Source organism: Rhinichthys klamathensis, unplaced genomic scaffold (assembly GCF_029890125.1).
Source record: "Rhinichthys klamathensis goyatoka isolate OS25496 unplaced genomic scaffold, OSU_Roscu_1.1 h1tg000391l_1, whole genome shotgun sequence".
Lineage (NCBI taxonomy): Eukaryota > Metazoa > Chordata > Actinopteri > Cypriniformes > Leuciscidae > Rhinichthys > Rhinichthys klamathensis.
This window is the reverse complement of record NW_026606894.1, coordinates 3626568-3642519: the sequence shown is the minus strand read 5'-3', so window position 1 is coordinate 3642519 and position 15952 is coordinate 3626568. Positions and strand designations below refer to the sequence as shown.

At 42.6% G+C, this 15952-nt stretch overlaps 1 protein-coding gene across 2 annotated transcripts in view; it reads left to right on the top strand.

The window, feature by feature from the left end:
* The window catches only part of glb1l2 (galactosidase beta 1 like 2), a 49824-nt gene that overhangs the window by 27448 nt on the left and 6424 nt on the right, over positions 1 to 15952 (top strand). Inside the window, exons 1-10 of one of the 2 annotated variants that reach the window (XM_056234146.1) lie at positions 10951 to 11093; positions 11861 to 12027; positions 12111 to 12179; positions 12818 to 12913; positions 13573 to 13681; positions 13775 to 13867; positions 13955 to 14036; positions 14589 to 14653; positions 14956 to 15040; positions 15193 to 15330. In XM_056234146.1, coding sequence (XP_056090121.1) covers positions 11864 to 12027; positions 12111 to 12179; positions 12818 to 12913; positions 13573 to 13681; positions 13775 to 13867; positions 13955 to 14036; positions 14589 to 14653; positions 14956 to 15040; positions 15193 to 15330 — 901 coding nt within the window. In that variant the 5' untranslated portion in view covers positions 10951 to 11093; positions 11861 to 11863. Of the gene's footprint in view, positions 1 to 10950; positions 11094 to 11860; positions 12028 to 12110; positions 12180 to 12817; positions 12914 to 13572; positions 13682 to 13774; positions 13868 to 13954; positions 14037 to 14588; positions 14654 to 14955; positions 15041 to 15192; positions 15331 to 15952 lie in introns of those variants that run through there. The other variant, XM_056234147.1, reaches the window with a different exon arrangement.

Here is a 15952-nt window from a genome sequence, read left to right as displayed (position 1 = left end):
ACAGTTGGAAAGAAAATATATTTATAGGAACATTTCAGCAGGCTCAAGATAATTAATACAGAGATCATTATTCATTGTTTTAATCAATTGGCATCCATAAAACGTAGTGATAATCTGCATTCTCATGTATGGACGTGCGATGAACACTCTAACCGGAAACTCCCGATATGTAATAAGTAGAACGCGGAAGTAGTTTTGTGCAAGTAGTGCATAGAAGCAGTGAAACTAACAATAGGACAACAATATGCAAGTGCTGACCCTTCCCAGCTTAATCTAACGCAGTATATGTATTAATGGATCAGGTGTTGCCCGCAAGTATGTTTGCAAGCATCCCCGATCAAAAGATTGCTTGGAATCGTCATCAATTTTACCCATCCAATCTGACAACACTGATTTGAACGCTCTATTTGAAGGGGCGTGTCTGCTGTGAGACTTCAGTGTAAACACCCACTGCTGTGATTTACTAACATCTTTGCAATTTACATAGCCAAGAATTACATGTGGAAGTCTCTTTTAAAACTTTTAGCACTTTTTACTATTACAGCTCTCAAGGTGAAAAGTGTTCAAAAAAGTGATCTATGGAATTATATTTAGATTGTGGCTTGAAAGGTCCCAGTAATGAGCATGGTAGCCGATCACAGACATTTTGAGTCATTGCTACTCGATTTCTGCACTCTCACGAATGCTTTTATCATAACTAAAGCCACCTTTCCATTGCACATGATAAACGACAGCCTTGGACCAGAAGTCGTTAATTTGCTATGGAGAGTCGCACAGGGGCTGCGTAGATCAGTGTGAGAATTATTTAACCGTTTAACTGTATCAGAAACACTTTAAAAACTTTTTAAAATACATGGTTTTTGATACGTTATCAATTATTCATTTAATATTTATAATTTTTTTATGTTGTCTGGCACCGTATTTTTACTCAAATTATTGGCCATTATTTACGGTGGCCGAGACAGCTCAACGCGCTGCAACTGAAGCAAACACATGCAAATAGAGAAAAACGCGTGCAAATAGAAAAAAACGCATGCAAATAGAAAAAAACACATGCAAATAGAAAAACACACGTGCAAATAGAAAAACACACGTGCAAATAGAAAAAAACACCTGCAAATTAAAAAAAAACATCTTAATCAGTTTCACAACACACGTGTGCTCCAAATAAGAAAACGCGCTGCAAAAGTTCACAACACAACCAAATACAGAAAACGCGCTGCAAATAACACAGACCACAACGGAAATGTTTCCAGGGGAACCAAATAAGTGACGAAGCTGAGACGTGCTTATTGCTCGTGAGCTTCCCTATGCCATACTCCCTTCGAAGGGCAGATTGCAGATCCCTTTTGGAGTGAGCAAGGCTCTAGTGTGCTGTTAGGCAGCCGTGTGGAGCGCACTTGATGAAGGGAGCAACTAAAGACAACGTAATTTCCTCATTATTTTCACCTGGGATGTTCCCATGACAACGCAGCACGGTGTCCATCAGCTGGTCTTACGACAGAAATATGATGCTGTTAACATAACGTATGCAAATACATTTTTATTTTTAGTTTACAAAAAAGGCTTTTAAAATATGCGTTATATATCTGTCTCAACTTTAAAATTTTGGACCCACATTACCTAACATTTCTTACGAAACTTTTCTTTATGAAAATGTAATAACATGAAACAATTTGTACAGTGTAACTGATCTATAGATAAATATCTTTCCTTCATGTTTTTCTTCTTTATCTTTTTTCTTTATTTATTTTAGTTTCCAGCTCATTGTTCTTTTCTCATTTGTATTCTGATGACATTGAACATATTGTTAATACATTTTGTACATTGTATACAAGTTGTATGTCATAAAAAAATGTAATCTCTGTATGTTTTGCACAAACAAATAAATAAATAAATAAATAAAGTATAATTTTAAGCTGTAAGCCCCAGCACGCATAGATTTATGGATATCTATGCCAGCCATAGACAGTAAAAGAAATGGACAGAGCGACCCCGTTGATTTCAACGGAGAAGACTGAAGCCCGATTATTGCACTTCCTGTCTGATGTCTGAGCGACTGCGCAGGCTCAAACTGAGCTTGACGACAGTCTGACAGTTGTAAATCTTCTAGTAGCTGTGCCAAGACAAATCTGAATCACCTAATTCCTCAAAAACTTTGTTGAAATATTTTGTCCCATTGCTTTTATGGACTCTCTATTTATGGGCTCCTACCTTGACTTTGTGCCTCCATGTCCCCCCGATTGCCTCATAGACAGTAAAAGATTGCCTGCGAGCTTCTCCTCCTGTCTATACGGTAATGTCTCTATTATGCGACAGAAAGTCCCGTGGTTATGACGCAATCTTTAGCCTATTTAAAAAAAAAAAACTGCTTCTACGGGGCCATAACGTAAGATACAAGGTAATGGAGCCTTTTATACATTGTCGTGTTTTTCTAGAAATAAATCATGGACAAATGGAGTCTTTAAACGCCTCAGATGTAAAGTTATTCGCTGTCAAAGTGACGCCAAAATGAATGGGAGTCAATGGGATGCTAACAGCAGGTGATGGTCTGCTACAATGGCGGCTCCCGCGAGGCTTCAACTTCCGTCTGATGGATTACCCCCTTGATGCCAGCACGTCCCAGCCGGGTTCGTCACTTATTTGGTTCCCCTTGAAACATTTCCGTTGTGCTCTGTGTTATTTGCAGCGCGTTTATGGATGCTTCTCAATATCCCTCCTCGTCTCCTCGCTCCTCCGTCCTCCATCCTATGACCCGGAAACCAATCGAGCTCAGCCATCTTGAAGGACATCTCAATTCTCTAATTGCACCCATAGACTGTAAAAAATATGGACAAAGCGTCTGTGACGTCACCCAATGACTTTCTGAAGAACGGTTTTGAGGCTGTTTATGGGGGGTATGGGCGGTGCCATCTTGGAAAATCTTACGATATTTCAAATAAAAATGTTCAGAAAGGATACAGAGGTGGTATGATGTGTTGTGTCAGATCATGGCCGAGACGTCAAATTTCAGGAATTCCACTCGGCGCAGCCCGTTATCAGCTGTCAATCACGCGCTTATTTGTCATACATTTTATATCTAAATATGATCTAAACTACCGAGTTAGAAAAAAATTCACCCCCCTCACAGTTGTCAGGCACTCGGAACCTATCGAAAAATACAATAAAAGTCCATGGGACCAACCTGTAAAAACATGAATTTATGCTGTGAAAACGTCTCTGGTTACTCACGTAACCGTAGTTCCCTGAGAAGAGGGAACGAGACATTACGTATGGGGAAATCCATTTCTCCTCGAATTATGAAGTCTGATTTGAATAACTCTTTTGCTTGCAAATAGCCAATGGCGATCCCGCCATCACCTGATTGGCTGACACTCCTCAATATAGGTGACGGCGGGCGCCAAAAACCTCAGAATCTTAGCTAAACGAGAGTAAAGAGACTGTAAGTCTTTCCCACTCGTTCCCTCCTCTCAGGGAACTACGGTTACGTGAGTAACCAGAGACGTTCCCTTATCGAGTCAGTCTCTCGACATTACGTATGGGGAACAATAAAACCCCCGCCGCGTGGGAAAAGTCTGCCCAACTCACAACGAGCTAAGTAGCACAGCACTAGTCCTTACCTCACACAGACAGCTCTGGATCAGGCACCAGACCTGGTTGAAACCCCTATAGGCACAGAGCCAAGTCGACACCCGCATCAACGTAGCCCCTCCCACATAGTTGAGCAATGCTGAACTGAAGTGAATGGGGATTGCAGCAATGTGATTGGTGCTTATGAATACACTGCCGGCTTATGAATGCGGGCGTAAAAAAGGAACACAAATATAGTGAGCATGATAGCTATTGCTAATAACTTGCACTGTCTGCCAGACTTGGTCGAAACTGCAGCTAGAGCGCGCGCCAGCCGGGGCGTGTCTGCAGTCTAGTCCAATGACAGCTCAGCTCCCTCTCCCTGCACTGACAGTACATGTGGTGCGAATGAAGGAATATTCAAGTTGTAGAATCTCGCAAACGTATTACGAGACGACCAGCCTGCCGCAAAACAAATGTCCTGAATAGACATCCCTTTCGCCCATGCCCATGATGACGCCAAACTCCTAGTGGAGTGGGCGTGCACCCCTATAGGGCAAACAGCTCCCCGAGAAGCATAAGCCAGTCGCACAGCCTCCACTATCCAGTGTGATAGCCTCTGTTTCGACAGCACGGCGCCTTTCTTGGCACCCGCGTAGCAGACGAAGAGCTGCTCTGAAGTTCGAAAATGACTAGTTCTGTTCACATAAGCACGCAGGGCACGCACGGGGCACAAAGCATGCTTCTGAGACACTGGGACACTGTCTTCATCGGGGCAAAATGCTGGAATTGTAACCACCTGGGCTCTAAACGGCGTTGAGAGCACTTTAGGCGAATATCCGCGCTTAGGCAAAAGTCTGACCATGCAATCGTCCGGTCCAAACTGCATACATGCACTGTTTACTGACAGGGCATGCAAGTCCCCCACCCGTTTCCCGCAGGCTAGCGCGAACAGAAAAGCCGTCTTGAACGAGAGTACTTTAATGTCGCTAGACTCAGCTGGTTCGAAAGGTGGGTCAGACAGCGCACTAAGCACTAACGACAGGTCCCAGACCGGCATCTGACGAAGGCGAGGGGGGAGGGGAAAGCCGCCTCGCTCCCCGAAGGAAACTCGTTATCAAAGGGTGTTTCCCCACTGAATGGCCATCCAACACATCACGAAAAGCAGCAATAGCGGCTACGTAAACTTTCAGTGTAGATGGCGAACTGCCAACATCCAGACGTTCCTGTAGGAAGGTCAAAATAATGGAAATATCGCAATTCCTGGGGTCCTCCTTCTTGTCAACACACCAGTTAGCGAATACTTTCCACTTCTGAGCGTAAAAGCGCCTCGTCGAAGGGGCTCTAGCCTCTGCTATTGTCTGCAGCACTCTCTGTGATACTCCGAGCTGATCTGCCACACATGCAGGTCCCACAGCTCCGGGTTGGGGTGCCATATCGTGCCCTTCGCCTGAGATAGGAGGTCTCTTCTCGGCGGTATCCGCCACGGGGGAAAACGCGCCATGTTCACTAGCTCCGGGAACCACGACTGGTTGGGCCATTTGGGCGCTACCAGAACCAACACACATCTCTCCTCCCTGATCTTTTGCAGCACCTAGTTTGATCGGAGGAAAAGCATACTTTCGACCCTTCGGCCAGCGGCTCGACAGTGCGTCTCCCTCTAGAGTGGCTGTCGTCAATGCAAAGTACAGTGGGCAGTGGGCGTTCTCCTGTGATGCAAAGAGGTCGATCTCCGCTTTGCCAAACAGATTCCAGATCATGTTTACCATCTGCGGATGAAGCCTCCACTCCCCGTGCACAATGCCATCCCTGGACAGCATGTCCGCGCCGTAATTCAAACTGCCCGGCACATGCACTGCTCGAATCGAATGTAGTACTCTGTCCATAATAACAGCCGTCTCGCTAGCCCCTGAAGGGATCGCGAACACAAACCTCCCTGGCGATTTATGTACGCCACCACCGCTGTGTTGTCCGTCCCGATAAGAACATGACGGTCTTTCACAAACGGGAGGAAAACCTGCAGCGCTAGACGAACCGCTTCCATCTCCAAGCAGTTTATATGCCAGCGCGTCTGGTCTCCTGTCCACGTACCAAATGCCGGTCTGCCATCGCAGAGGGCTCCCCAGCCTGACAGTGACGCATCCGTAGTGACCACTACGCGTCTGACCACTCTGCCCAAAGCAGCCCCCTGCTCGAACATGGTCGTGTCGAACCAAGGCGCTAGTCTCCAGACACGAACGCGTCACGATGAGGCGTTCCGTTCCCGCTCTCCACGCCCGCGGCTGTACGCGTCTGTGTAACCAGTGTTGAAGTGGTCTCATGTGCAATAAGCCCAGTCTGCAGACGGAGGCTGCAGCCGCCATCAGACCGAGTAGCCTCTGAAACGTTTTTAAGGGGATAGCTCTGCCTTGAACGAATAGGGCTAACGTATTCTGAATCGACTGGATTCTCGACTCTGACAGCTTTGCAATCATAGTGCGTGAGTCCAGCACCATACCGAGGAATGTGATGGACTGGCACGGTTGAAGCGCGCTCTTCTGCATGTTCACAGACAGACCCAAACCTGTCAGGTGGGCGAGGAGTCTTTGTTTGTGTTCCCCCAGGATACTCTCCGACCGTGCGATGACTAACCAGTCGTCGAGATAGTTCAGAATGCGCATTTCACTGAGCTTCAGGGGAGCAAGCGCTGCATTCATGCACATTGTAAATACGCGGGGGGCCAGGGCCAGCCCGAACGGCAACACTTTGAACTGGTATGCCACACCATCGAATGCAAACCGAAGGAAGCGCCTGTGATGCGGGGCTATCTGAATGTGGAAGTAAGCATCCTTTAGATCCACTGCAATGAAGTAATCGTCGGGCTGAATTCGCGCGAGGATCTGCTTCACATATCATTTTGAACGCGCGATTCGCGAGCGCTTTGTTCAGTAATCTCAGATCCAAAACAGGGCGCATACCTCCGTCCTTCTTTGGTACTAGAAAATAAAGGCGCGCTTGTGAAGCGTTCTGTTGACCGGTCTCAGATCCAGAATGGGGCGGAGACCCCCTCCTTTCTTCGGTACAACTAAGTAGCGGCTGTAGAATCCGTCCTCCCACTCTTTCGGGGGAACCGGTTCTATAGCCTTTTTTTCGAGCAAGTTGCACACTTCTTGCCTCAGCACGTGAGCGTTTTGGGGCAAATTTAATGACTGAATTACGCCGCGGAAGCGAGGTGGTCTGCGTTTGAACTGAAGTGTGTATCCGCGCCGAATTATATTCAACACCCACGGCGAAATGCCCGGAATAGCTTCCCACGCTGCCTGAAAACGACTGAGTGTGGGCTGATCTAAACCTGCGGTCATCGCCGCTGCGGTCATCGCCGCTATGTGAGGGCTGGGAATATTTATTGACCGTGACTCTGCGCTGCTCGAAGGCAGGGCGGGTAACACAGTGTGTGGTGCAAGAGGAGAAAAAAGCTCTGTTTGTGAAGTAGTGATCTGCTTTATTTTTGAACAAGAAACAACGTTGACAACATTCACAAAACAACTGCACGCGTCGCTCGCAGAACGCCGAGGGACCAAGTGCATTAGAGCGCGCCGCTTGGACGCGGGGCCGACCTGGTGCGCTCTTCTCCTCTTGCCCGAGCGGTCAGGACGACTGCTTAGGCCTCGCAGGGGGCTTTCTGCGCGCGGCTGCGGCGGCGGCAGCGCCCTCCGAGGAATCACGTGGCTCATGGCTTTCGCTTTCTTCTGCGTCTCGGAGTAACGCTCCGTGACTTTCTCCACGGCGTCTCCGAACAGGCCTGCAGGGGAGATCGGTGCGTTCAGCAGCGTCTTCCTATCGGCCTCCTGTACGTCCGACAGGGTGAGCCACAGGTGTCTGTGGAGGACCACCAGGAACCCCATCAAACGGCCAATTGCTTGGGCCGAACGCTTCGTGGCCAGGAGCGTGAGGTCCGTGGCCGAACGGAGATCTCGGATGGCGTCAGCGTCGATAGAGGCGGCGTCATCCAGAGACTTGAGTTGCTTAGCCTGCAGCACTTGGAGAACGGCCATGGCATGCAACGCAGAAACCGCCTCCCCCGCGGCACCGTAGGCCTTGTTCGCTTGGTGGGCCGTAAATCTGCAGGCTCGGGACGGCAGGCTGCGATCCGAGCCCAGGGCGGGAGCCGACGGGCAGAGGTGCGCGGCGACGGTCTCCTCGACGGGGGGGATGCGGAGGTAGCCGTGGTCCCCCGCCTCGTCCACGGGGGCAAACATGGCTTGGGTGGAAGTGAGGGTGCGCGCCGATTGCGGGGCCACCCACGACTTTACCACGTGCTCATGCACGTCAGGAAAAAACGGTGTTCCTCTTTTCGAAGCAGCCTGACGGCGGCTCGATTGGAGGAACCACGTATCCAGTTTGCTCTTTAAAGGGTTCGTCGGGAGCCTTCCACGACAGGTCCAGTTCCTCGACGGCCTTCGAGAGGATACGGAAGAGCTCGTCCTGCAGGTCCGCCGGGGTCTCTTGCTCCGCGGCCGTCCGCGATGCGGCCCGCTCCGCACCCCAGTCGTTCTCGGAGGCAGACAGAGACATGGAGTCGTCTTCCTCACTCGCCCCGAAGGAAACGAAGTCAGCAACCTCGCGAGGGGGCTGAAAGGTGGGATCGGGAAAGCTCACCGGGGGACGAACCTCGACTCCGTCGTTGGGGGGGGCTACCAGCGGCTCAGTGGCGGCGGTAGGCCCGATCCCCGCTGCTGCGCGAGCCTCTTCTCTCCTGGCTTTGAGAGCTCGAAGAGACATGTCCGCGCAGTGGTCCATGAGGGCTGACTCGGCGTGGGCCAGCCCCATACACGCGACGCAGAACAGGTGCGTGTCGGGGGGCAAGATGTGGCCCGAGCACAAGTTGCAGTTAGTTGCCATCGGATGCAGGAGACAGTGCAAGTATCTCGGCGCAACTTCAACGACGGCGAAATAATCCAAGTTGTAGTGTAGTATCAGCTTTCTAGCACACGATTTGAGCGTGAAGAGAGAGATTCTGAAGGGAATTGACGCTGCACTTGCTTATTACTGCTACGAAGTTCAGTATTTGCATATTTGCGTCAATTGGCCAGCTCTGCTGGCGTTAGCCTATAAGATTTCAGCGGAAGTGAAGGATGAGAGGAGTTCCCATATACGACATCCGTAATGTCGAGTTCCGTAGCCTTGATAGGGAACTACAGCAGCACGGTTTGCAATGGAGCAGATGCTGCAGAAACTCGTTTTCTTTTTTTCTAAATAAAAAAGTTACACGTGCGGCAGCGTAAGAATAAACAATATAGCCAACTAATTTCTGTAATTGATTAGAGGTGACATGCAATACGAAATGACTGAAGTATTCTCTCTCTCTGTGCTAGGAATATAAACAGACCGACGTTTCCATTATTTGACCATTATTTGACTGTCAACCAATATTTTAAAATGGGGTTGTTGTTTTTTCGTGAATGTGATATTTCGTATGTCGCTCAGCAGCACAGACGAGTGAGTGGGAAACGAAGCAGGGCTATAGCTGACACAGAATCTCATAAACTTCGGTAAAATAAAAGAAGATAATGTAAAATGGTTAAATGTTTACGGTGCTTAAATAAAATGTAAGACGCAAGCTAAACGCCTTGGCCATTAAAAAAGCCTTTCGTTATGTCCCGCCCTGACTTCCTGTTACAAAAGGAACGTAAACACATCGAGTGAAACTGGATCGTCAAGCCTATTCAACGGTAGTTGATACATAAAATGTCCATGGAATTTGTACTATTTTTAGGTTAATGTTATAATGGGAAGCGTCTTCCAGCGACTATTATTTACTTACGTTTTTTTAAAAGGTTGAATCTACATTTAGCAAACTAAGACCAATCAAGTCAGTTTTCTGTCTGTTTCTGAGCAGGGAAAAAAGTTTCAATGATTTACAGATTGACTTTCTAAGTGAATTTATAAGTCAAATTCAGAATTATGAGTGATCGTGATCAATTCTGTTGTTATGTAAAGTAAGGAAATGTTTGCTTTTTAGACCGTTTTTGTTTTGGTTATTTAAAACAGTCGTTGAATTTGTGAACATCTTGACATTTCTGCTCTTCAGGCTGCTTTATGTTTGTGAGATGTGGTTTAACACCACATGGTGGCAGCATGTGGTCAATGTAGCAAAAGTAATTTGTTCAAAGAGTGGATAAAAAAAATTAAATAACTTTTCTTTTACAAAACTATTAAACATTGGACTCTCATGGTCATGGATAATAATATGCTTATATTTAGTCTTCCACCCCAAACCACCACAACAGCAAACTATGTTGTGTATGTATAAATAATGGAAAATGCTTCCTTAGGTAATGACTTTGATTCACAATTTGAGGTTAGCAACATTAATACAGATGAGGAAAACCATAATGATGAGATATTAGGTTTTGTTAGGGGAAAGGAAGATCTGGTCATTACTGAAATGAATGTAAGAAAGGAGCTTTATAAAGTTACATCAGGAAAGCATGTGGACCAGACAATATCCATGGATGCGTATTAAAAGTCTGTGCTTATCAATCAGCACCAGTTTTTACAACTATGTTTAATCTTTCTCTTAATCAGGGTGTTGTTCCCACAAGATTTAAGTCCTCAATTATCATCCCGGTCCCTAAAACCCCTTTTCCTGCTTCTGAACGATTATCGTCCTGTGGCACTCACTTCTATAGTGATGAAGTGCTTTGAAAAATTGCACTCTCTCCCTAGTGGTCTGGACCCTTTAGAGTTTGCAGATAGGCCTAATAGGTCTACAGATGACGCTATTAACTACATATTACACTCTGCTCTTTCACATCTGGATCAGAGGAAAGGGATCATGCTTTTCGTGGATTAGCTCTGCTTTTAACAGTGTTGTCCCCTTACACCTCTGCAAAAAGCTTCAAATTCTACAGGGCTATATTCCTCTATTTGTCACTGGATTTTTTATTTTTTGCACCCTTTTTTATCATCCTGGACACAGCCTATTGTCATTGCTCCCATCAGGGAAGCATTACTGGACCCTGAGAAGCAATACAGAGAGACTGAGATGAATTTTTTATCCTCAGGCAATCTGGCTATTGAATGAGGACACTTGATGAGTGAACTTTTAAGCTATGTATAAAAATACATACATTACATACACGGACATTATCATATACTGATTTTATTTTATATTCATATTTGTTATATATATATATATATATATATAAGTTAAAAATGAATAAATTATATATATATATATGTAATTTATTCGTTTTTAACTTGTTGGTATTGTTGCATTGTAGGCGATAACCTAGAGGAAAACCATTTCACTAAATTGCAACACATGACAAATAATGTGACATTGAACCTTGAACCTATGTTTGTTTGCTCCTCGAAACAAAGCTTGCATTGTTCTCTTTGTATCAGTGCATTCTGGACATTGCTTCATTGATTTCCCTTTGCTCCAGCTGGTACAGTGGCCACAGCTTTGATTTCTGCTCCTCTCTTAATAACAGCCAGTGCAATTGCGTTGTATGATTTATTATTTATTTTAATTTAAGGTAAGACTCCTAGTTTGGCTAATATGTCATTTGTACATGTGTCTTGTTATCTGTAGTGTATGTTATTTAATTAAAGGCTCATTGCTCAGTGCTATAATAACATTAGTACTAACCCTATTTAAAAGCAAACATTTTAAAAGAGTTCTTGAAATAATATGCTTTAAAATGATATGAATTAAATGCAATGTTTTCAGACACTTAATTGCATGTTATTTACAATTAAGTTAAAATGTATCGTAGTTGAAATTTATAATAAATCCAATCAGTTGAACTTAAGTACATCTTTATATGTAATTTCATTATTACTTCTGTTGTCTTAGTGTTAAACTGCGCCGAATGTACCGACAAATATTAATGGTAAACTAAAATATGCTTTATAAATTAGAAAACATAAATTTCTATGGAAACTTATGGAAATGTATTTGTAACTACACTTTTGAAATGATGAAATTCCAGTTTAGACACTTAAGCAATTCCAGTGCACACTTTTTTCACAAGGGACTATATTACTACCACTACCACTACTACTTCTTCTACTTATAACTCTTATTGAACAGAGGGGCCAAACTTTACAGCAACAAACAGGGAGAATGTGCTTTTAGGAAAAGAGAGAACATTGCTGTTTACAAAAAAAAAATTATATTAGGGTCAAAATGCAGTAACTGCACCAAAATGTTGTTGTTTTCAACACAGGTAAACATAGGTACTGAATATATAAAATATTCTGTAATTAAAAAAAAAAAAATCTTGTTGTTGTCCTTTTTTAGAGAATGTCAGAAAGAGAGGGACTCAGGGCAGACTCGACCCACTTCACTTTAGGGGGAGCACCATTTCTGATCCTGGGAGGCTCCATTCATTACTTCCGGGTCCACAGGGCACACTGGAGAGACCGGCTGCTGAAACTGAAGGCCTGTGGTCTCAATACTCTCACTACGTAAGACCATGACAGGGGTTCAAGGACAGTTTATTTGTCCTCTCAAAATCATCTTGAAGAGTCTTATTCGTTCTGTCTGTCAGGTATGTGCCATGGAATCTGCATGAACCTGAAAGAGGAGTTTATCTGTTTCAGGAGCAGCTGGATTTGGAGTAAGTGATGTTTCTTTTTCTTTTTTTGGGGTGGGGTTCCTATTTTATATCAAGTGTCTTTAACTACTGTCAACCTACATTTAGATTAATAGTTTGCTACAATGCACTTATTGTGCACAATATTTTTTTTCACATTGTACTTATATTTAATACCTGCATGTAATTACAGCTGTAATTAATAATCTATAATTGTACTGTTGATCCTTCCCTTACATCTTAACCCACCCTTAAACCTAACCATACCACCAAACCTGTACCCAACTGAACCCATCCCGAATCACTACCAGAATTTTTTTTTGGTTTTGTACCTAAGAATTTTTGTTTTGATGTAAGTACATAGGCTAGTAGTACTATAAAGTGTGACCTATAAGAACTTTAAGAACAAGAAGAAATTATTAGTGACAAAATTTGGCTTAGAGATGCTTGGAGGGTTGCCTGAGTTCTGAGTGGTTACTGTACCAAATCAGATATCTGATATTTTGATCCTCATGGATTACAAATTTAAATTTTTTCCCTGGGGTTTGAAAACTCTCACAGACATGTATGAGCAACAGTGATGCTTGCCTCAGCAATAAACATGTCATGTTCTGTTTTCACCAGTGTACTCATCAGTTTATCAAACTCTTGCTTGTTTAAAGGGAGTACATTCGTCTCGCAGGGGAATTAGGCCTCTGGGTGATTCTGCGTCCAGGGCCATATATATGTGCCGAGTGGGATCTGGGCGGTTTACCAAGGTTAGTGCATCACCTGTGTTATGAAAATAATAATTATTTGTGTGTGTGTGGTGAATGTGTGTTCATCTTTTCTTGTTTGCTTTTGTCTTTTGGTACTGTTCTCGTGCTTGTTAAAAATGACCGCATTTTTTATTTTATTTCAGTGAAATGATTGTATATATGTTTAGTTCGATAATATTTTTTATTTAATATTTTGTATTTTAAGGGGACTTTATGGTACTAAATTACAGTATATTTATGCAGTAGTTATAATCCATTTATTCACTTTTTGAGCATGGACCCGAACATTTTCAACTAAACAGTCATAAATCTTTAATGCTTTGGAGAACAGACTTAAGTTTGGTCTCTTTTTTAAAAAGAAGACTCTTGGCAGATTATTGCTGAAGTGAAAAAAGATTGAAATATGAAATATTTTATAAATATCATATTTGAAATATGTCATATATTTGTCAAACACACTTTACTTTTGTGTGTGTGTGTTCACACAGCAAGTGCCAAAACCTTTACCAAGTTCTGTATACCATTCCGATGAAGTTAAAACATTTCTAAAAAAAAATAATAATAATTTTTTTTTGAAAAATGATTAAAAAAAAGAACTGCACCAGAGGTTTAATATCACAGGTTTGTGTTAGTAATACTTTTTTTTATTTTTTTATTAGCTGGCTGCTGCAAGATAAGAAAATGAAACTAAGAACGACCTACTCTGGTTTCACAAGTGCTGTGAACTCGTACTTTGATAATCTGATTCCGAGAATTACACCCCTACAGGTGCCTTTTATTCCCTTTTTTTTTTTTGGTGAAAATTATTAAATAAATGTAATTGTTAATTATTGTATTGAAACTGCCTCCATTGCTCTCCAGTTTAAGAATGGAGGCCCTGTTATTGCTGTTCAAGTAGAGAATGAATATGGTTCATATGCGAAGGATGAGCAATACCTGTCGTTCATCAAAGAGGTATGGAATGAAATGAAATCATTATCTTTTACTCTGCAATATGTTAATCCATTTCTTTTATACATAGTTTGTTTTGAACTTCAACAGGCGCTACTGTCCCGGGGAATCTCTGAGTTTCTTATGACATCAGATAACCATGAAGGATTAAAATGTGGAAGGGTGGATGGAGGTAACGGTTATATATCCATTAATTAATTTAGTGTTCTCACTGCTTTTTAATAATGTGATATTTATAATCAATGCGATATTGGAATCATTTCATTTTGTTTACTCTACTGTTCATTAGTTTGGGGTGAGAGAGATTTGTAAAAGTAAAATGTTTTCTATTGTAATATATTTTAAAATGTGATTTATTCCTGTGATGCAAAGCTGAATTTTCAGCATCATTACTCCAGTCTTCAGTGTCACATGATCCTTCAGAAATGTGATTTGGTGCTCAAGAAACATTTCTAATTACTATCAATGTTGGAAACAGTTATGCTGCTTAATATTTCTGTGGAAACCCGTATTATTATTTATAAACTGTTACAAAAATCAATTTCAAATAAACTGTTCTATATACAATGTAAAAGAACTATTTTGAACAATTTAATGCATCCTTGCTGATAAATTTATTTAAAAAAAAGAAATCTTACTGACCCTCAACTTTCAACAGTGGTGTAGGCTAAGTAAAGTTCCTCTTCCACAGATTAAATTGAATTGTTCTCACTTCTTCTAAAAGTCTTGCAGACAGTGAACCTGCAGAGATTGTCAAATGGTGATGTACAGCATTTAGCAGAATTGCAGGTCAGTATTTTAGAATGTTTTCACATTTTGAATTGTATTCATCGATTTACTTTGTTAAAATGACCGTATCTGCATTTAAATCTGCTATAATTCTTACAGCCGAAGCAAAACCTCCTATACTTTATGAAGATGTTGCATGATAAAGAAATATGGCTTAATGAACAATGAAATACCTACAAATAGTACATGATTATATAAAATACTAAATTAGTTGTGCAGCAACAGGTTATAAAACTAACCCACAACATATAGGCAGCACAACAGAGATCTGAACATGTCTGAGAGCATTTTCTGTGCTGCAGCCGAAGAAGCCGCTGATGGTGATGGAGTATTGGTCCGGGTGGTTTGATGTCTGGGGAGAACCTCATCATGTTTTCACTGCGCAAGGTATAGGATCTGCCTCATCAAAGTGGGCATGTAGACATGGACACAGACGGTCTACCAAGGCAGAGGGAACAAACCACCTAGAATAAGCACTGCCTTTAAATCTGTATCTACTGTAAACTTACTTTTTTGTCTGCTTTTGTCTGTTATGACAGAAATGATCTCTGTAGTGCGAGAGCTTCTGGGTCGTGGCATCTCCATCAACTTTTACATGTTTCATGGAGGAACCAACTTTGGATTCATGAACGGCGCAGTTGACCTGGGCACCTACAAGCCACAGACGAGCAGCTACGGTTCTGTAGTTTTAATATTCATGACCACTGGGACAATTATAATGTACATTAAGTTAAGGGATAGTTCACCCAAAAATGAAAATTCTGTCATACTCATCCTCAAGTTGTTCCAAACTTGCGTAGTAGCATTTTTTTCCCATACTATGGAAGTCAATCTGGCCCATCAACAGTTTGGTTACTGACATTCTTCAAAAAAATCTTCTTTTGTGTTCGGCCGAAGAAAGAAATTCATACAGGTTTGGAAGAACTTGAGGATGAGTAAATTAGGGCTGTGAAACAATTAATCGCGATTTACATAATATATGTGTGACTGTGTATAATTATTTAGTATATAAATACACACACATGCATGTATATATTTAAGAAATATTTGCATGTATATACTGTATATATATATATATATTAGTGCTGTCAAACGATTAAAATATGTAATCGCGATTAATCGCATTAATGTCATAGTTAACTCGCGATAAATCGCAATTAATCGCACATTTTTATCTATTCTAAATGTCTCTTGATTAGTTTTTGTCCCATTCTTTTTTTTCATTTTAATGCTCTTATCAACATGGAAAAGTGGATCGGCTTGCTTTGTGCATGTGTTTTTTTATTGAAAACAACATTG